At 49.3% G+C, this 18267-nt stretch overlaps 1 protein-coding gene across 1 annotated transcript in view; it reads left to right on the forward strand.

Moving 5' to 3' along the window:
• ARID3B (AT-rich interaction domain 3B) overlaps window positions 1–18208 on the forward strand; it is a 32354-nt gene extending 14146 nt beyond the window's left edge. The window contains 5 exon segments of the mRNA XM_009278852.1: window positions 11877–12060; window positions 13295–13554; window positions 13779–14036; window positions 16955–17056; window positions 17812–18208. Of these exon segments, the coding sequence (XP_009277127.1) occupies window positions 11877–12060; window positions 13295–13554; window positions 13779–14036; window positions 16955–17056; window positions 17812–17966 (959 nt within the window). The 3' untranslated portion in view covers window positions 17967–18208.
• The last annotated feature ends 59 nt before the right edge of the window (window positions 18209–18267 follow it).

The raw sequence follows: 18267 nt of genomic DNA on the forward strand, positions 1-18267 counted from the left end.
ACTTGAGATATTTACCTTGGGAGGTAAGGAGCTCGGTAGGAAAGAACTCTTCTGCCCTGTAACTTAATTTCCCAGACACTATTTTTCTACCCTCACTCCTGCCTAATACTCAAGTTGTCCACGCACTGAAGAGCCCAAGAAGCCTGGCTCCCCAAGGATTTTTGAAACAATGCCGAGTACCGCTGCGGATTCTCTGGTCTGCCCTTCACGTGGCACGATCACACATCTTCTCATGTTTGATTTCAGTGGCATGTGGAAGCTGACTGTGAATGTCTTCACAGTCTGCGTAGAGTAGTGGCGCGCAATCTGGGGACTGGGAAAACAGACACCGAGCCACACTTTCCTGTAGATTCACAATGTGTCAGCTTTCCGTTGAGTAATTTTGTGTAACTGAGTGCAGAAGCGCACAGTTCAGAAATGTTCTCGCATTCCTCCCTGGGGTGTCAGCAACTTGCATCTCTCCTTGCTACAGGAGTGGTGATGCATGTGTGAAGTAGCTCAGCTGGGATGTCACAAAAGTCTCTTTCTGTCCCCTAGTTATCAAAGTTCAGTTCCCTCATTGCAAACTATCCGTAATAAAAATGTACATGTACGTAGTAGCGTATGAAGCGTACGTCTCTGAACACTTGTGGGAAATGCTTTGTGGTTCTCTTTTCCTTTACCTCTCCAAGCATGCCAGGCCAGACTCTTCCAACAAAGGTGCTTCTGACAAAGTGTTAAATTGTGCTATAGAGCTTTTCATTGTTTCCAAAAAGTCTGCTGAAGGTAGGTGTGAAGAACGGACATAAAAAGGACCGGTTGCTCCCTCCTGGCGTAATGCTCTCTGAGAGTGTGCTGGACCAAACGAGCCCGGTTGTGCTTATTTGGAAGGGGGTCCGCCGTAGTGTCACCAGCAGTACTGTGCCCTGAGAGTCTAATAAAGTATAAATATGCAACATCTCGGTCTCATCTATTTGAAAGTTATCTGATTGCTGGGTTGGAGCTGGAGTCTCATTTCCAGTTGTCTTTTGAACCCTGCGTCTTCAGATGCATCCCCCTCTGTGGATGACTAGACAAGCAGAGGAAAGGCTATCCAAAATGCAGCTATTGCAATTGCTCTTCGTATCCGTGCCTGTCTTTCCTGGCATGGCTGGGGCTGACAGCTGACCTGTGTGAGTTTTCACTCTCCGGCGGTTTGAGGGTATGCTTCCTAATCGGTTAAAAATTAGAGCTGGGTTTTGCTGATATTTTTGGCTTTTGTGTGCAGAGGCATAACCGGGCTTAATTAGTTTACTTGCAAATGTTAACCTGAGCTCACATGTTAATGTAAGGGCTGGGATGACTGACAGACAAGACAATAATCTGAAGGGTGTGATTGGCAGCAATAGAAACCTCCAGATACCTAGAGAGAAATCTGCTTAATACTTCAGTGTCTCCTTCCTGTTACCTTTTAATTATTTATAATTGACACGTTCCCAGTGCAGGGGCTGAGCTGGTCACCAGCTGGTTGCTGTAGGAGTTTAGCTTTTAATCATCTGGGCATTTCCAATTGTATTTGTTTTCTGGAGACTCCCTCGTTTTCTTGCTTGCTAGAAGGCTGAAAGTGAAATCTAAGAGCCCAGCACCCATGGGGGAGAGATGCCGGGAACTGACAGCCCTCTGCCAGAGGGGCTGGAAATGTTCGGCCCTGCTCTGGGGAACTGGCTAGATTGGAAGGTATGAGGCAGTTGTGGGCTTGCTTTCTATTTTGGCAGCCCCAGAAGAAATAGGCAGAAGGACTCTGGGGAGCTAAGTTTCTTCGTGTTGATAGGAGAACTGAATGGCGTATGTTGAGCTATAGGAGGCAGCTTCTCTTCTGTCGTTAATCTGAGCTGCTGTGCCGTACTGCAGAGGAAATCTTCTGCCTTGGCATGGTTTTTCAGAAGCTGTACTGTCCACTTTTCCCATGCCTGCTCTCCCCACCGCTATCTACAGCAGGGCTTTGGTTTTCTAGTGAGCAGATGGACTCGCCCACTGTGTCCTATTCCGGGATCTTCAAAAATCTGCGAGCTTCTACAGCGAAGTTATCATAGGATACCGTTCAGGCTTTCATTTCTCCTCCCCTTGCTTTATGTGCCAAATGAGCATCCTAAACCAAACAAGGCTGAACAGCTGCCTTGTTCTGAAAGAGTCCCCCAAAGATGGATACAACCCAGGGCTCATTGCACCTGAGAGCAAAGTGCTGTGTTTCTTAGCTAGTATGTGTGAAGAGCTGGTTAATTTGCACCTCGTGTCTGAAGGGAGTGGAAAGCAGCTCTGCTAATAAACATTTGCTGGTGTAAAGATGGGGATTTTGCTGTTGTCCAGGAGGAGCCGGAGAAGTGCTGGCCCTTGTTTGGGGCTGATGGATTTGGGGCACAGATTGCTAACTCATGCTGAACCAAAAAAAGCCTGATGTGAAAGATAAATGACAGATTTCACAGGATCTACTGAGTAGTTGGAGGGATGAAAAGATTTGGTTGTTGGTGCTGCTGTTAGGAATGTACCTAGAAATGTGAAGCCATGAAACAGGCTTAATGCAGATCAAATGTGCAGGTCTCATCTGCCTCTGAGCACAGCAGGTTGTCGCTGAATGACCACAGCTGCAAGTGATAAAATGGCCCTTCAGTGGCAATAATGATGGAAGAGGGAGATGAGAGGAAAGCTGTAACTCTTCCTTTGTTGGATGTTTTATTCCTTGTATGTGTTTAGGTGAGTGGGTCCCACCGTGGCTGTGATTGAAGGGGCAGATGGGGAGAGGAGGGAGACCAGCCGATGAGAGCAATTAGTGTGCAGGACTAGCTTCGAACCAGGCTTACAACAGGACCGGCCTGATGCTAGCTTGGCAGGGATGATGCTAGCTTGCTGTATTACCGCTTCCACCTTCCCCTTTCTCAGCTCTTCTGCAGTCTCAAACCAAAGGTTGTCTTTCCTCGGACTGAGCAGGGATAAGCAGCTTCGGCAGTGGCTTCCCTCCATCTCCATTGCTGATCTGGTGTCTTGTGACAAGCTGAGCCCTGATGTCTCGAGGTCTGGTTTCTCAGAAGCTGTATTTTTAACCTCCTGCTGCATGGGGAGCCACTCTATGGGCAGGTTTGTGGTTCAGGGTATTTTTTTAAGGGCACGGGCTGAGGCTAGCGTGCTGCGGAGTGGGCTGCGTTGGAGGCATGGAGGCTGGATTTGTTCTGCCTGCCACCGAGGGCACTGCAGGCGGGAGCAGTTTGCTAAGCACTCAGGGTAGAGCTGCATCCATTGCAATAACTCAGGGTAATCTTGCGTTCCCCCGTCTTTTGTATCACTGAAAAGAATTTTATTACAGAAATGTATGTAGCCAGGTGGGCAAGTTCATTTACTCAGATCAGCGTTAGAGATGATGGCATCTTCCACTTCTTTTCGGGTCCTTCTCACCCTGTGAACATACCCTGAAGCTAAATTTTGTCTCCATCTTTTTTTTGTGTGCGATAGAAGGCAGAGGTATGATGAGTAGTAGAAAAATGTAGCTGTTAGCCCTGTAGCATGTACTAGGTAGCACAGCTAGGCTGCTTTTTGTCCCCAGATGGCGAAGGGCTGTTAGTGGCATGACTCCTACAGCCACTAAGGCAGCCACCAGTAATTGAGCTGATCGTATTCCGGTAGCGCTGGTCAGGAGAGAGTTGGAGTAGTAGCGGGACTGTTTCATCCCCTGGAAGGATCAGCAGTGTTCGTGCAAGACAATTCCTCTTGAGAAAAGGTTTGACGGGGAAGAGATCTAACTGCGTGCTATGGTGTCTTAGGAAAGGCTCCCTTTCAAGGGAAGCTGTTTTGTTCACTTTAAGTACTGCCTTTGTGAAGACCTCATAAAACGTCTCCAATTGTACAGCTCTACTAATTTTGTTCAAGGTTTCTGCGTGACCTTGGTTTTCCCAGATGGCTTGACCATTCTGTTTTTTTATGCGTATATACATAGAAGGGGCTTTGTAAGTCTGACCGTGTGGTTTTAATGTTTTCCTGCTGTTGTATGCTCTGCCTGCACATTTTAGATGTGGAAATACAACAAATCCAGGGTATTGACAAAAGCATTTACTGATGGATTCGTTTATCTATAGGCCAAGTGGTGTTTATGAAATGTTTGTCTGGGGAATACGCTTCATTCTTCTACTGATTCAATTTTGCAGGTTTCTTCTTTTGATCCTCTGGAGATATTTCTGAATCTGAATTAAGCAATGTAGTTCTCTAAATGAGACGTCAATAGACATGAGTTCTCAGCATCCTATGCTCATGCTACCTGCTTAATGCTGAGCCACAGCAAATGCTTCCCTAAACAGCAGATGAAGTTCTGCAGTGGCAAATTCTCACTCGAGGCACTGCAGAGGTCTCTTCTGGATGGTCCAAACCAACCAGGCAAAGTCCTCTTCCCCGTTAGACCCTTGGATTTGTACACAGCTGAATCTCTGCCTCCAGTACCTCCTTCAAAGAACCTCTGTGGTCAGCTGTTCCGACTTAGACTGAGGAAGAATGGTGATTAGTGTCTTGTGCAGATGGTAAGCAGTGGGGATCAGTGAAATATTTTAGGTTTTTACCTTTATATTGTTAGAAAGAATGGAAAGAATGGCTTTTCCTTAAGTTGTAGGGGGAGCTGGCATTCTGGTTTACATTCCTCTGTATTCTTTAAGTGGTTTGAGCCTTTCGGAACAGGGAACGGAGAATGCACTACTCCATCTACTTAAACACTTCTAAGAGATGCTAGGATAAAAACAGGTGCAAAGCGAGGTGCTCGGGATCTCCGAACAACTTGAATCCAGCTCCTCTGGGGATGCATAGTCCTGTACCTGAGGTAGGCTTCTCTGTAGCATCCAGAAAACTCTTGCAGGCAGTGTCTTGCCCATCAACCTTAGGTGCCGTGTGACTGAAAGTCTCCACCAGATTCATAAGTTGATATTTTGGGGGATTGTACCTGGGCCAATTTGCAAAATTTGCAAAGTGCAATAACTTAGAAGCAGTTATCAGCCGGTCCTTCCCACAAAAACCAAACTTTCTCCCCCTTCTGTTTTTCATACATCAAAACATTCACTGCAGACATCGAGACATGAGAATTTTTTCTCTAATTTGGAAAAAGCCTGGAAGTTTCCCTTTGGAAAGACCTAAAAAAAAAAATCTTTCCTGGGAAAGTACCCAGTACAGTTCAAATAATTAATATCCCTTGGCTTTAAGCAGCTGAAAAATGGTATTTTAGAGTGAATATTGCTTTAGCTCCAAAGGAAAATCACATTGGAAGCTGCAGTTGTAATCAATGGGAAAATAGTATTGGGAGTTTACTTGGTTCTGGCTTACAGGAGATTTGTTTTAAATTTAGCCAGCGTGAAGAGCGTTTGAGCAGCTTAAATGTTTTGTTACGAACTGAGTTAGCACTGGACAGGGTACAAAAGAAATTAATTTGAAGTGATTGGCTGTTGTTGCTTTGCATGAACCTTTCTGTAGCTCATTCATCGGATTTCCATCACCAGTCTGCTCTAGCGATTGCCAGCTGAGGATCTCTGAATCCCAGGTGCTCCTTCCTGGGTATACAGAATTGAGTGATGGAGTCAAAGGGGTTTCTTCCTCGCTTCCCCTGAAGATTGAGATGTTAAATTGTCAGGTGTTTCTCCAGCATCTCAAAGGCTGGATGTTTGTGTCTCGAATCCTGGTCTTCTCGAGCTCTTCCTTATATTGGTACTTCCTCTTTGCGATGGGTGTTCTTGGCCTTCCCCCCCCCCCTAAATTTTAACAGCATGTTTTTCAAATGATTAATGAACTGCTGCACTCGAGCAGCGGAGGTGGCTCAGCACCGAAGAGATGATGCTGTAGATATCCAGGTGGATGGAAGAAGGTGGAACTGTTTGGCATGAAGATGCTCCAGTTCTTGACTTCGTGCAGCCTGTCCAACCAACCTTTATTTTTCCCAGCTGCCCCCATTTCTCTGCATTGCCTTCTGTATTTGTACCCCTCTCTGCCTAGAGAAGAAGTTTGCCCATTCGGTTCAAAGGTCGTATGTATGGGAACCCACCACCAGTTGCATGGCGGTTCAACATCTGGCGAAGAAATTTGTAATGGCAAATATATTGGACCCAGCTGCGTCAGTAGCAGCCGAACAGTTGGACTGTAGTTGAGCTGGGTACAAGAGAGCAAATCTCCGTGGGATCTCCGTTTCGGGGATGGAGGAGCACCCTGTGCGGGCAAGGTTAATGTGGCTGGAGCCTTGGCTAATAGAAGCGGGGCGCTGGATGCCAGTTAGGCTGCCTCCGGTTCAGCAGCCGAAATCTGATAAGGGGCTGCTGTCAGCCTCGCTTATTGAGGAGGGAAGCAGAAACTGATGGTGTTTGGAGGGAGGGGTGCAGATAAGAAGTGGGCCTCCTGTCAAATAGAGCATGATTAATTACCCTCTGTCCTGGCTCTTGCTTTGATAGGAGTGTCTAATGGTCTGCAGGCTCGTGGATCAGGTGGTGACATTCCCGTTGGGAGGTGCGAATGCCCGCTGTGGAAATGCCATGCGTAGGGAGAGATTAGATCAGCTGTCGTGGCAAGGGCAGGGAGGAAGAGGGGAGACATCGTTTCCCTTCTGTACGCCTTCGCTTTTTATTTTAACGCTGAGTGCTTGGGACAGACTCGAACCAAATCAACAAATACAACCTTCATGCCAAGAGCTGGGGCAGCTTCATGTGAAGCCAGCCGGGGTTTGTCCTGGGAGGGGAATTCAAGCAAGCCCTGAACTGAGACGGTGCAGGGCTCAAGTTGATTTGCTCCTTTCCTACACTGCTGGTCTGCTGTTGAACTGATTTTTACCTCTGTTTAGCCTGGGAGAGCAGGGATCATTCATACCAAGTAATTTCCCCGTCTCCCTTCAAAGAAACATGAAGATCTCTTCAAGACTTAGTTCAAAATTATTTTAAATCACTGTGGACTTCCCCAGGCTCCTGGGAAAAGCCTCTTCCTTTTGGCCGTCTGATATTGTTTCTCTTCCGAACGTATTTAGAGTGGAAGCTGGGAAGAGCAGCTCTTTCCTTACCTGTGCAGGTTGTGGCTTAAAAATGCCCCCTCTGTGCCTATTTTTCGCTCCAGAGCGTGCTTTATTGCACTTTGAATGTTGCTCTGCAGAATAAATATTTGGGATTCTCACCCCCTTTGTTCCTTACTTAAAAAATGGGCACTTGTGAAAGTAAATTGGATAGGGGAAAAAATGGGAGGTGATTGAAAAAGTAGTGCTCCAGGCTGGGTATAATTAACTGCTCTTTGTCTCTTGCACGCAGGACAAGTCATGGCTTAGACTGCTTGATGGTGGGGAACTCCCGTGCAGCTCAGCGTGAGGAGAGGAGAGAGTGGCTCTTGGCAGGGGATCCCTGTCGTGGAGGACTCGCAAAGCCAAGCGAATCCCTGCAAAATGAGAGGGGACTTACTTTCTATGATTCGGTTAAGAACAGTCTTAGGGGCAGTTTTCTTTGCTTAACATCAGTCTGCGCCTTCAGAATTAGGTGTAAATCTGAATTCTGGCTAAGGCAGGATGAAGAGCAGGAAAAAGCCCACCTTGGGCAGCATGCTTGGGTGGGTGAAGATGAAGATGATGATGACGGTCCAAAGCTAAGGTCCCTTTCGACAAGCAGGAAGGCTGAGCCTCAGCACTGAGCGAGTGCCGATGGCTCAGCCAGCACCCCGAGATGCTGGTTCATTGCCAATAGATGTAAAAACAGTCATTCAAAGATTATCCGGGGTTTACAGCTTCCTCAGACCCTTCTTAAAGAGCTCTTGAAGGACGAAAATCAAACAGTTGCTCCTTCTGCCTCTCCAGCGTAGGGGACATAGGGGACATTCAAGCCTATCCTTATAAGCCCTTTAGGCTTCTGTTACGTCTGCCTGAAACAGAAGAGGCTTTTGAACGGGGTGAAGCAGCTTGGCAAAGGGGGCTGCTTATTCCCCTTGAAGGACAGAGACGTTTATAGCTACAGTGAGGCTTCCTCCAGGGAAACTCTTTATTCCAGAAATCTGAATTACAGTTAATCTTAGTTATAGCTGTCTTTCCCTTCAAAAAACCAGGAGCCCGTGGCTATGGGATGATTCCTCCTTCTCCTTCCAGTGTCGTTCTTGGGCTTTTTGTCCTCTTCACAGGCCTTCTAGTTAGCAAAGGGGGAAGTAGGTTGTCTGGAGTCTTACAGCCTCTTACCCTTAGGCTATACTCCCACCCTTGGGTCTTCGGTAGCAGGAGTTTGCCTGCCCTAGAGTTTGTCTTCCTGAGGTCTCCCATGCTCGTCAGCTACACAACATCCCTTTTCCAGTGGAAACAGACTCCTCGTCGTCTCCCCCCCTTTGGCTGATGCCTTGCAGGAATGCCCTGTACTTGTGTAGCTAGGGTTATGCTAAAAGGAAAAAAAAAAAGTAATGTACCAAGAGAACTAGGAGAGGAGCGAGTCATCTTCCTTGCCCTCTTCTTGAGTCGGGCAAGGCTTCTGCCTCTTTGCAAGCACAGTGCGTACAGCATTTCTGAGAGCCGGCAGAATAGAGAGGCTCGAAAGTACAGTAAAATGAGTTTGCCATCAAAAGGCAACAAGTCTTATGCTGTGCCCCTGGCTGCTGACCTTTCCCTCTGGAATTCTCCCCTCTGACCTCCGGATCATTAATCCTGATGCTGCCAGATGACAGTAATCCATCATGGCCCCTGACAAGGCTTGCAGCCGCCTGTGAAAGGATCCGCTCGGCTTCAGCATCCAATCGTCCCATGATACTCGTTTTTCAGCCTTTCCTGTTCGAGCGCTGGGGGTTTCCAATAAAGACTTTATCGCTTTGCCTTTCCTCGGAGCGGGGCTGGGGGAGGAGAGGGCTGCGAGAGCTTCTCAGCTCTTTCGCAGTCGGATCCTATGAAACTGGCAGAGCCCTAGCTCGCTCGGTGAAGAGTACAGTTAATTTCCCAGGTCCAAAACCCAAATCACTCTTTGCTAGCTCTGGGAGATACTACTTCGAGCGGTACTGTGAGAAGGCGTGGGAGGGGAATGATCGCATCTCCGTGCTTAAGTGGTAGAAGGATGGAAGTAGTTTTGTCCCTGCTGTAGAATTTCTCAGCCTGCATAAAGAAACTTCACGGGGCGAAAAAAACAGCTAGAGATTTTAGCTTAGTTTACAAAGCTACTAATTAAATTTCAGGGCACTTTGGTCGGTGGATCTTGTTTAAAAGCAAACTTCAGGAAGGGAGGGTGTCAAAGGGGTAGTAACATGAGGTGGGGAGGTCAGATCCGATTGCTGTTTCTTCTCCAGCTATGAGCCAGCTCTCTGGAAATATATTTAAGCCTTTATTTCCTACTGATGTAGATAATGTTTGTCCCTTTCACAGAAGCATTTGGATAAATATACTTGTGTACCTTTTCAAATGCTGAGATGGGAGAATCTAGAGAAGAACAAAACTGCGTTTAGGATAAATGCAGTATATTAAACAGTAGATATTTCCTTATACTTCTGTATTAGCGGTTTGTTTGCCTGAGGAGCCTTACCCATGACCCTTCCCTTTCACTCCCCATCTGGTCACTGTCCAAGGAGAGCTGGATGAAAGTCCCTTCTGGACAAGTTAATGCCATTTCCTAAATTGGATTGGGGAAAAGTGGGTGGCTTTGAGCGGCGCGGGGTTGCTGGATGAGCGGGTCTTGATCCTGCCCCGGTGGAGCGAAAGCTTTGCTGGCAGCGCGGTGCCACTTAGGACACCCCAGCTGGGGCAGAAATGCTGAACTGTTAATGAAGGGGCATTTTGGGGTGGGAAAAAACCAGCCCTGGCTCTTCCTGGAGTCCTCGGAGATAAATATTTCCCTGCTTTTCATTTGGAGCGGGCTGGGTGTGACTGTGGTTACTGTGGCTCAGCTGATGAATGATAACTTAGGGCTGGTAACATGATCACTCCCAGCCCTCCGTGTGTCTGAAATGATGCTGCTAGTGTGCTCTTAATCTTTGCAATAACACACCGAGACAAAATGGTGGCTGAGGAAAAAACGAAGCAGGCTGAGGATTGCGTTTACACAGGCTGGCCTTTTGGGAGGGACCAGCTCCTGGCTTGGGGCGGCTGGCTGGGATGGACGGATGGAGCCGCAGTGCGTCTGAACAGTTTGGAAACGTCTGTCTCTGTCTGCTCCCTGAAGGAACTGTCATCTCTGAAATGCAGGAAGAGGATCTGATGCAGTTTGTGAAATTACTGCTTTGTGGACTTTTCTGTCGTGGACAGGGAAGGGGTTGTTTAGACAAGGCAAGGAAAAGAGGATATGGTAGATATAAAATGACGGAGCACGTAGACCAAGCCTGATCAGGTTGCTCTTTATGTTTTCTTACAGTTTCAGAGTTAGTAACTTGGTGAAATTGAAGGCAGCCCTTTTAAAGCTGAAAAAGTTTACTTTTTCTATCCAACATCTCATTAACCTGTGGGAATTGGTACCGTGAGCTAATGCATAACAGGCTTCAAAAAGAAAAGAGAGGGAGGGGGAAAAAAAAAAATTACACTTACATGTATAATGAGGACATCTGCAGAGCTGAGCTGAACTCCTTTTCACTAAACAGAATAAAACCCATTTATAAGGGCCATAAACTGCTCTGCTTCGGGGCATTAACCGAATCGCTGGCTGATGAGCAGTGGCAGAAGTCTCCCCTGTGGGTTGGGTATTCCATAATTGTCCATTACGGCGCTTCGCAGGCTTTCCTGTAAAGGCTGGTGCTGACCATTGTGGTAGACAGGATACTGACCTCAGATGGACGGCTCTTTGATCCAGGACAGTATTTCCTATGCGAAATAAAAGCTTTGCTACGTCAGCGTTTTTCCCCCCTCTTCCTCTCCTTGCCTAAATCTCATTAGTTTGACCTTTTCAAACCCTGCGTGCTTTATCACTTTAAGGTGCTGCTAAAAGGGCACTATCAGGTTAAAAATCAGATTTTTCTTACCTCTGTTAACCCACAAGATGACAAAACTGAACAGGAAGGATAGAGCTGCTTCCCTGCCTGCCCCGTCTATCCTCGCAAGGGTGGAGCAGGACCTTGTTTTGGGCTCCAAGAGGTGCTTGGATGCCTGGTGCTTCTCCCAGCAGCTGCGAGGGTGCCTGGCTTTGCGGTGTCTGCAGTCGGGCACGCTGATGCCGCGTCGCACCGCTCGTTTGTTCGCCTCCACCATCAACGCGATTTTCTCTGGCTTTCTCGCAGCGAGTTACCGCTCCAGCAGCTGGGTTGCAGTTGCTACCAAGGTACACGCGTGGCCTCGTCGGTGTGTCATTTGGGAGCGTGTTCAGGGGAAAGGAGTGGGAGGGTGAAAATGCTTTGTGAGAGCAGGAGCTGTGGCAAAACGTTACGCACGTGCTTGTGAGGGAGGACAGAGGTAAATGTACGTGGGGGAGGGAGATGCTCTCAAGTGTCACGTACCCTTTTCTGTCGCGGTTCCCAAGCGATACAGGATAGCAGATCCTGGGGAGTGAGGGAGCCGAATCCCGATGTACGAGTAGCTCGAGTTGCCTGGCTGCTCAGCCCCTTCCTGAGCACAAGCGATGCAGATTTTTATCTGAGATTGCCCTGGGAGCTCATAAAAAAAATGATTCCTCTGTGCTGCTCCCTCACCCCTAGGATTGAATAGTCCCTACTTCCCCTCTTTCTATTTTAGAAGTTGCTCTTAGCTGCAGGTTATTATTTGTCTGATAATTGCTTTTGCCCACAGGAAAGGATTTTTCATGAAAAGGACGTGCCATGTAGCTACACTTCTCTGGCTCGTTTACTCACCTATCGAGAGGCCTCAAGTCAGGCTACAAATAGAGTTGCCTGAATTTCCTATTAGAAGGAAGATCGATAGCCCCAACCCGCCGGTTTTCTTGGCCTCATTTTCTCTCTGACTCCATGTTTCCTTCCCCGCTGTTTCCCTGCAGGAACTCCCATCAATCGGATCCCCATCATGGCAAAGCAGATCCTGGATCTCTACATGCTCTACAAGCTGGTGACCGAGAAAGGAGGGCTGGTGGAAATCATCAACAAGAAGATCTGGCGAGAGATCACCAAAGGCCTTAATCTGCCCACCTCCATCACCAGTGCCGCATTCACGCTTCGAACCCAGTGAGTCCGGGAGGTCTAACAGCGTGGGTGTGAACGCAGAGTGGGGATCGGGGGGTGCAAAGCAGGGATTGGGGTGAAAAAAAACTAAGAGACTTCTACTCTGTGGCCAGGGAGGAGCTGATAAATTGCTTTATTTATCCCTCTCGCCCAAGGCTTCCAGTTTTTCCTTTCTGTTCTTTCTGCTCTCGTTTTTCTTAGCAGTGATTCTTCCTGAACTCGTTCCCCTTCCACCCCTACGATCCCAGCGCTAATACGCCATCGCCTTGTTCGCTGGGCTCTGCGCCTCCCTCCGTCCTCTGCCTTTCTCACCTCTTCAGAGCTTAAACTCCTCGGGGCAAGGAGGGTCTTGCTCTGTCTCTGAAGAGCGCTTGGCACAGCGAGGAGGGAGGGAGGCCTCCTGATTTGTGGGCATCGAGTATGAACTTGATCATTTAATGTCTGTTATGGCTACTAAGTTGTGGAAACTTGCATTCAGCACCTACTTACTGTGAGGATTGCCTTTCTGACCTGCAGTACCTCACGTGGGTTAGGCAAGCAAAAAAAAAAAAGGGAAGCAAAAGTAGAATAAGTGGAGGAAAAAGAATAGTGAAAGTAAACCTACTGTAAAATTTAAGCAACGGGGCGAAGCTGTGCTTTAGTGAGTGGAGCATGGAAGGCTGGGCTCTGGGAATCCGCACCCAGCTCTTAGGCAGACTCGGTTTTCCTGGAAGTTATTGGAGCCCCTGAGTCCCAGCGAGGGGAGCTCCTTGCCAGTTCTACAGCCTTTGGTACAAAGAGTCTCCTGCAAACGTGTGTGCCAGTATTCGGCAAAAGCGGTATGGTTTGGTGCTGCCCGGTACAATTGACTTGGACAAGGGTAATTCCTCAAACTTCCTTCCTTGCATTAAGTGTTACAGTCCAAGATCTTAATTCTTATCGTTTTAGACGGTGTCTCGGTTGTAAAGGAATTCTGGATGATTCTTTGCTGCCCTTGTGGGTGTAGTAGTATGTAACTATGTGCTTCCCTGTAAACACTGAGTAAACTCAAAGTTTCTTTGAGAGCTGTGCCTCACGCCCAAACTGCTCAATGCTTATCAAACCAAGCGCAGGGTGGTCACGATACGCAAAGACTCCGGGTCTGCAGAGGACCTCAGTCTGAAAGTCTTCCCGAATGCAATGCTTGTTGCTGTAGCCTAGATTTTCACGTTCTATTGAGAAACCTACTTGAGTTTCCCTGTGCTCGCCTCCCTCCCAGGTATATGAAGTACCTATATGCCTACGAATGCGAGAAGAAATCCCTCAGTTCTCCTGCTGAGCTCCAGGCTGCAATCGATGGCAACAGGCGGGAAGGCAGGCGGCCCAGCTACAGCTCCTCTTTGTTCAGCTACTCGCCCACCACCACGGGGCCTCCTTCCCTCCTGTCTCCCCCAAAGATCCGCTTCCCCATCATCGGCGTCGCGCCAGGCAGTGGGACCAGCAATCCTCGGGTGTCTCCAGCAGCAGCTGTCAGAAAAGGTCAGCTACTTTTTACTCGCGGCAAAGAGGGTGGCCGGGTTAAGAGGCGCAGGCACTGAAACACAGTTATTTTCCATTTTGTCCGCCCAGACTGCTTTGGACTCGAGAGCAGTGGGACTCGGGTGGCTCGGGGTTTGCAGAACGTTCTGCCTGCGGTTTAAACCTTTGCGTGCTCGCTTTAGGAAGGGCCGTGGGAGGGACTAAGTGACTCTTTCCTTTTCTAGGTGACGGCGTGCCCTTGACTGTGTCTATGCCAAATCGTATTGCCGTGCCAGTGACCTTGGCTAGCCAGCAGGCAACTGTGGCAGCAAGAACAGCCACCCTAGAGCAGCTGAGGGAGAGACTGGAGTCGGGAGAGCCTCCGGAGAAGAAGGTCTCACGGATGACAGAGGAGGAGCAGCGGCTCGTCCAGCAGGCTCTTCAGCGCAACCTGTTCAGCATGGCGCGGCAGATCCCCATGAAGATCAAAATCAATGGCAAGGGTAAGCAGCACCTCTAGATACACAAAAGGTCTGTGCAGACTGCAGCAGGGAGGGAACTGCTCCCAGTTTAGGATGTCAAACACCTCTTTACACACAGGCTTGATTTTTCTCTCTGGGTACCAGGCAGAGGTCGCTGTCAAGAAGCTGTTAAAATGGAGCACAATAACTGCAAAGCTAAACTGTAGCAATATTTTATTAGGTTTTACTTACTGCTGCTGGTTTTATTCTGTTCTTGTCGCTGCATAATCCAGCATCATCCGAATCCAGCCTGGATTCGGAAGCACCCTAGCTGTGTTCAGAAAGCTCTGCGTCTAAGCTGACAAAACCCCCTTGACCCATACAACAGGACCCTTACTCTGAGCTTATGACCTCCTGTGTTGATCACGGCGAGATTGCTTCAGGACTCAAGCTGTTGTGTCTCCCCGGACCTTGCGCTGTGGGGAATTGCCGGTTTCAGGTGACGCTAGCTCAGTTGTCCTTGCGGCAGCGCTCTGTTGCGTGCTGTAAGCATGCTCCTTCCTTCACGGGAAGCACGTGGGTTGGCTGCAATTGCTTTGGGCCACGTACCTGACCCCCCTCGTGTTTAATACCTGGCGCGTACTTCAGATCCGAGAGCAGGGTTTAGCCTGGCCAAAGGCAGTCCTGTGATTCTGCAGTCAATAAGACGACTTTTGGAGGGGAAAGCCCCCCGTGTGCCAGACGCTCGGCTTTCCCCGGCCCTGCTCTCACCTGAGCCTCATGCCAGCATTGTGCTGCAGGGAATGATTTTTTTTTTCCTGTCTTTTCCCGGTCAGGAACCCTTTTAATTGATCGTGGAGGTAACAGCTTCTTCCGTACGGGTAGCAGGCTGCAGGAGACGCGGGAGAGAGATGCCCAGCTTTTAGGGCATCTAAATCTAAATTTTAGGGCACAATCCTTTGTCAGGTGTGATGAGGAGGCCACAAAGACCTGTGTATCTGCAGGGGGGCCCTGCCCGTCCCAGGGCTTTTAGCAAGTCAGGTGACTTCTACCAACATCTGCTGCAACCCTACGCACAGCCTCCAGGCAAAGAACTCCTGGCAAGGCTGGGTTAGGAGGTCACGTATAAGCAGCATTCACAGCCTGGGAAATGCACTCCTGAAATGCTTTGTAAAAGGGGAGTCACCCTGCAAAGGTCACGTTGTCAGAATCAATACTGTTATATAGTGGCTTCAAAAGCTGATTAAGTGCCGTGGCTCCCTTACCTGTCCTGGGGGCTGCACTTCGCTGGACAGCAGAGCCTCAGAAAATTTCAGTCCCGACAGCTGCTTCCTCCAAACCTTTTGATCCGTTAAAATTAAAAGTCTCAGACCCCCTATTAATTGTACATTGGGATGTAGGCACAAGGCCAGGCAAGTTTGGCATGGCTTAGAAGAAAGGGAAGAGTTGTTCTTGAGGCCTTTGCTAGCAGTGCTGGTAAATGCTTTATTGAGACGCTTTGCCAGACGTATGTATGGCCAAGGGTCGAAGCGGGTTCCCCTTCGAAGCAGTAGCAGCTGGCTGCGGAGTTAAATGGGGTTGGGACTTCACATCACAGTTCCTGACAGCTATGCATCCACCTAAATGTCACGGTTACGTAAAACCAAAACGAAAATAGTGAGTAAAAGGCAAGACAAATTTATTAAGTCATGTTCATTCCCTCTCATCTCACTTGATTTTTATTTTTTTTTTTTCTTTCCGCCCTGAACTTCCTAAATCAAACCGCTGGGAACGATTTTAGTCTCTACAAATAGTAACGGGCCGAGGGCTGAGCCCTAAGGATTCAGCGATACTATTTCCACCTTTGTTAGGTGACTGTGGACGAGTCTGTCCTGTCTTTCGTGCCCTAATTTTCCCAACTGCAAAATAAAAATAATATTGTGCTTTGCGGAGCGCTTTGAGAGGCGCTTTTGAAAAGCACCACGTGAGCTTATTATAGCTCGATAGCAACGTTTAGGTTAAACGTTAACAGCGTCCTTAGCGTTCTTTACAGGGACGGTGGACTTGCTGTCCCAGCAGACTTGAAAGGAGTTAAAAACATGCATTTTACATGCAGTGTCAGAGCCTGAGCAGACTGTCTGCATCATCTCTCTCTGTTTTAATAGCCCAGTGCCCCAAAACCAACATGGGGTGGGCCGGTAACCATGATACGGCTGTGCAAACTGTAAGCGCGCATTCACGAGCGCGGAGAAGCAATCCCGCAACCCAGGCTCACGGTTACGGGTCGCTTAAGTTGGAGGTTCGGAAGCGGCCGGGAGCGTTTGACGTTCAGCTCCCCTTAAACGTCAGTGCGAATTCAACCCCTGCTCTGCATTGGCACGTTCGGAGCTTGCCGACACGGCTTAGGAAGGACCCTCCAGGCTGAGGGGACAGCCAAAACCAGCTTTGACGCGGGCCGTAGGGGCAGCCCAGCGTCGTGTCCCTGGGCTTGAGTCCTTGGCGCTGCGGGTAGTCCCCCTCCCTCCAGCGGCCGCTGGAGATGCTGCAGTCTGAGCCCCTCACCAGCTCCTCCAGAAACCGCCGCCTCTCAGCGACGGGGGAGAGGGGCTGTGCAGGTGCTCCCCGCCCGCCCCCAAAAAACGCCGCAAACACAGCCGCCATCCAGCCGATTCAAAAGATGGTCTCGTCTCGCGTGCTGGCAGCTTTTTCCTTGGAGGGGATGTTAATTTGGCCCTCCAGCGTGCGAGTTGGGGAGGGATTTGCGAACGCCGCTGGGATCCCAGCCCATACTCAGTTCACACTGAAGCATTTAAACACCTGCGTAGACTTACCTTATCGGGGGGCCAGAAGCAGAGGTCGCGTGGGGATCTCCTCACCAAAGAAGAGGCAAAAGGAGGGCTGTGTACACCTTTGATCACCTCTGGATAGTGCGGGAAACAGGATAGTTACTCTCTAACCCTGCATCTCTTCTTTCTTGAAAGAAGATAAACCGGACTCGGCGGCGGCGGCGGCACTGAATTTGTCACCTAACGGCATTGGGAGCATTAACATGTCGGTGGAGATTAACGGCACAATTTATGCTGGTGAGAAAGAACCGCTCCCGGGGATGGGTAGAGAGCCAGGCTGGCGGTGCAGAGCAGGACGGGGAGAGGGTGGCGTGCTCCCAGGGGCTGGCCTTTGCCAAAGCGCAACACACACAACCTCTCCGGCTTAAGAAAGTTCAGCAGGAGATGATTTCTTTTCTCTCTCTCTTTTTTTTTTCGGCCCTAGGCAGTCAAGATTAATGCCCTTTCCTTCCGGTGGTGGTTGTTAGTATTTTTAAAACCTGAGGGAAGGGACCTCTGTGGAAGTGTTGGCAGGAAGGAGCATTATCCCTCTCCTCCTGCTGAGGAGTGGCTTTACTCAGCTTCTCCTCGCGCGTCTCTGGGCAGCACGAATTGTTGTCCCCTGTACTCTGCTCGAGCCGTTTCGCTTCTGCAGGTCACACACACGCATCCTTGGACAAAGCCCGAGCGGGAGGCCTGGCACTGCAGTGCAGTGAAAGGTGCTTCTCTCCTCCGAAGGCGTTGAAGCCATTTGGGATCTCTGTCTTCTGTAAGCACAACATCCCTGTGACAGAGGCTGCCGGAACAAGTCCTGGGGGATCCCTTCGTATATCCCGGTCACCGTTGACCCTCTGATCTGTCTCCAAGCCTGCTTGTCTTGCACCGAGCCTCTTTCTGTTGGGATGAGATCTTTGGGGTTGGATAGACTGCCCTTTGCTCTGTACCCTATCGCTCTCAGCCGTGCCACCCCAGAGTCCCAGTAACCCTTCTCTTTCCCTCTCTCTGCCTTCCAGGAGTGCTCTTTGCCCAGAAGCCAGTCGTCCATCTCATTGCAGGCTCCAGCACCCAAAGTTCCTGCAGCAGCAGCAGCAGCTCCCACTGCTCTCCCAGCCCTACCTCATCCCGGGGAACCCCCAGTGCAGAGCCCTCCACCAGCTGGTCTCTCTGATGGACGGCCGAGCCTGCTGTCTCTCACACTGGCCTCCGGCAGCTCTTCCTCTCTGCTCTCGGCAGGGAGCGAGCCGGGAAGGAGTCGCACAGATTACCTCATCTCAAGGAACCTGCTTTTGCGGTTGGCCAACGGCAAGATGATGCTGAAACCTTTCCATGCCAGCGAGTTTTTCTTCATCGTCTGTTTGTCCAGCCTTTTTCTTTGTTCTCCCCTTTCTTCCTCCCTTTTGCTTTTTGTTTTCTTCCTCCTCCTCCCAGGGTTTGCTGTGTTCCTGTCGGGGGGTGGGACATGGAGGCGG

Source organism: Aptenodytes forsteri, unplaced genomic scaffold (genome assembly GCF_000699145.1).
Source record: "Aptenodytes forsteri isolate BGI_AS27 unplaced genomic scaffold, ASM69914v1 Scaffold258, whole genome shotgun sequence".
NCBI classification, from domain to species: Eukaryota; Metazoa; Chordata; class Aves; order Sphenisciformes; family Spheniscidae; genus Aptenodytes; species Aptenodytes forsteri.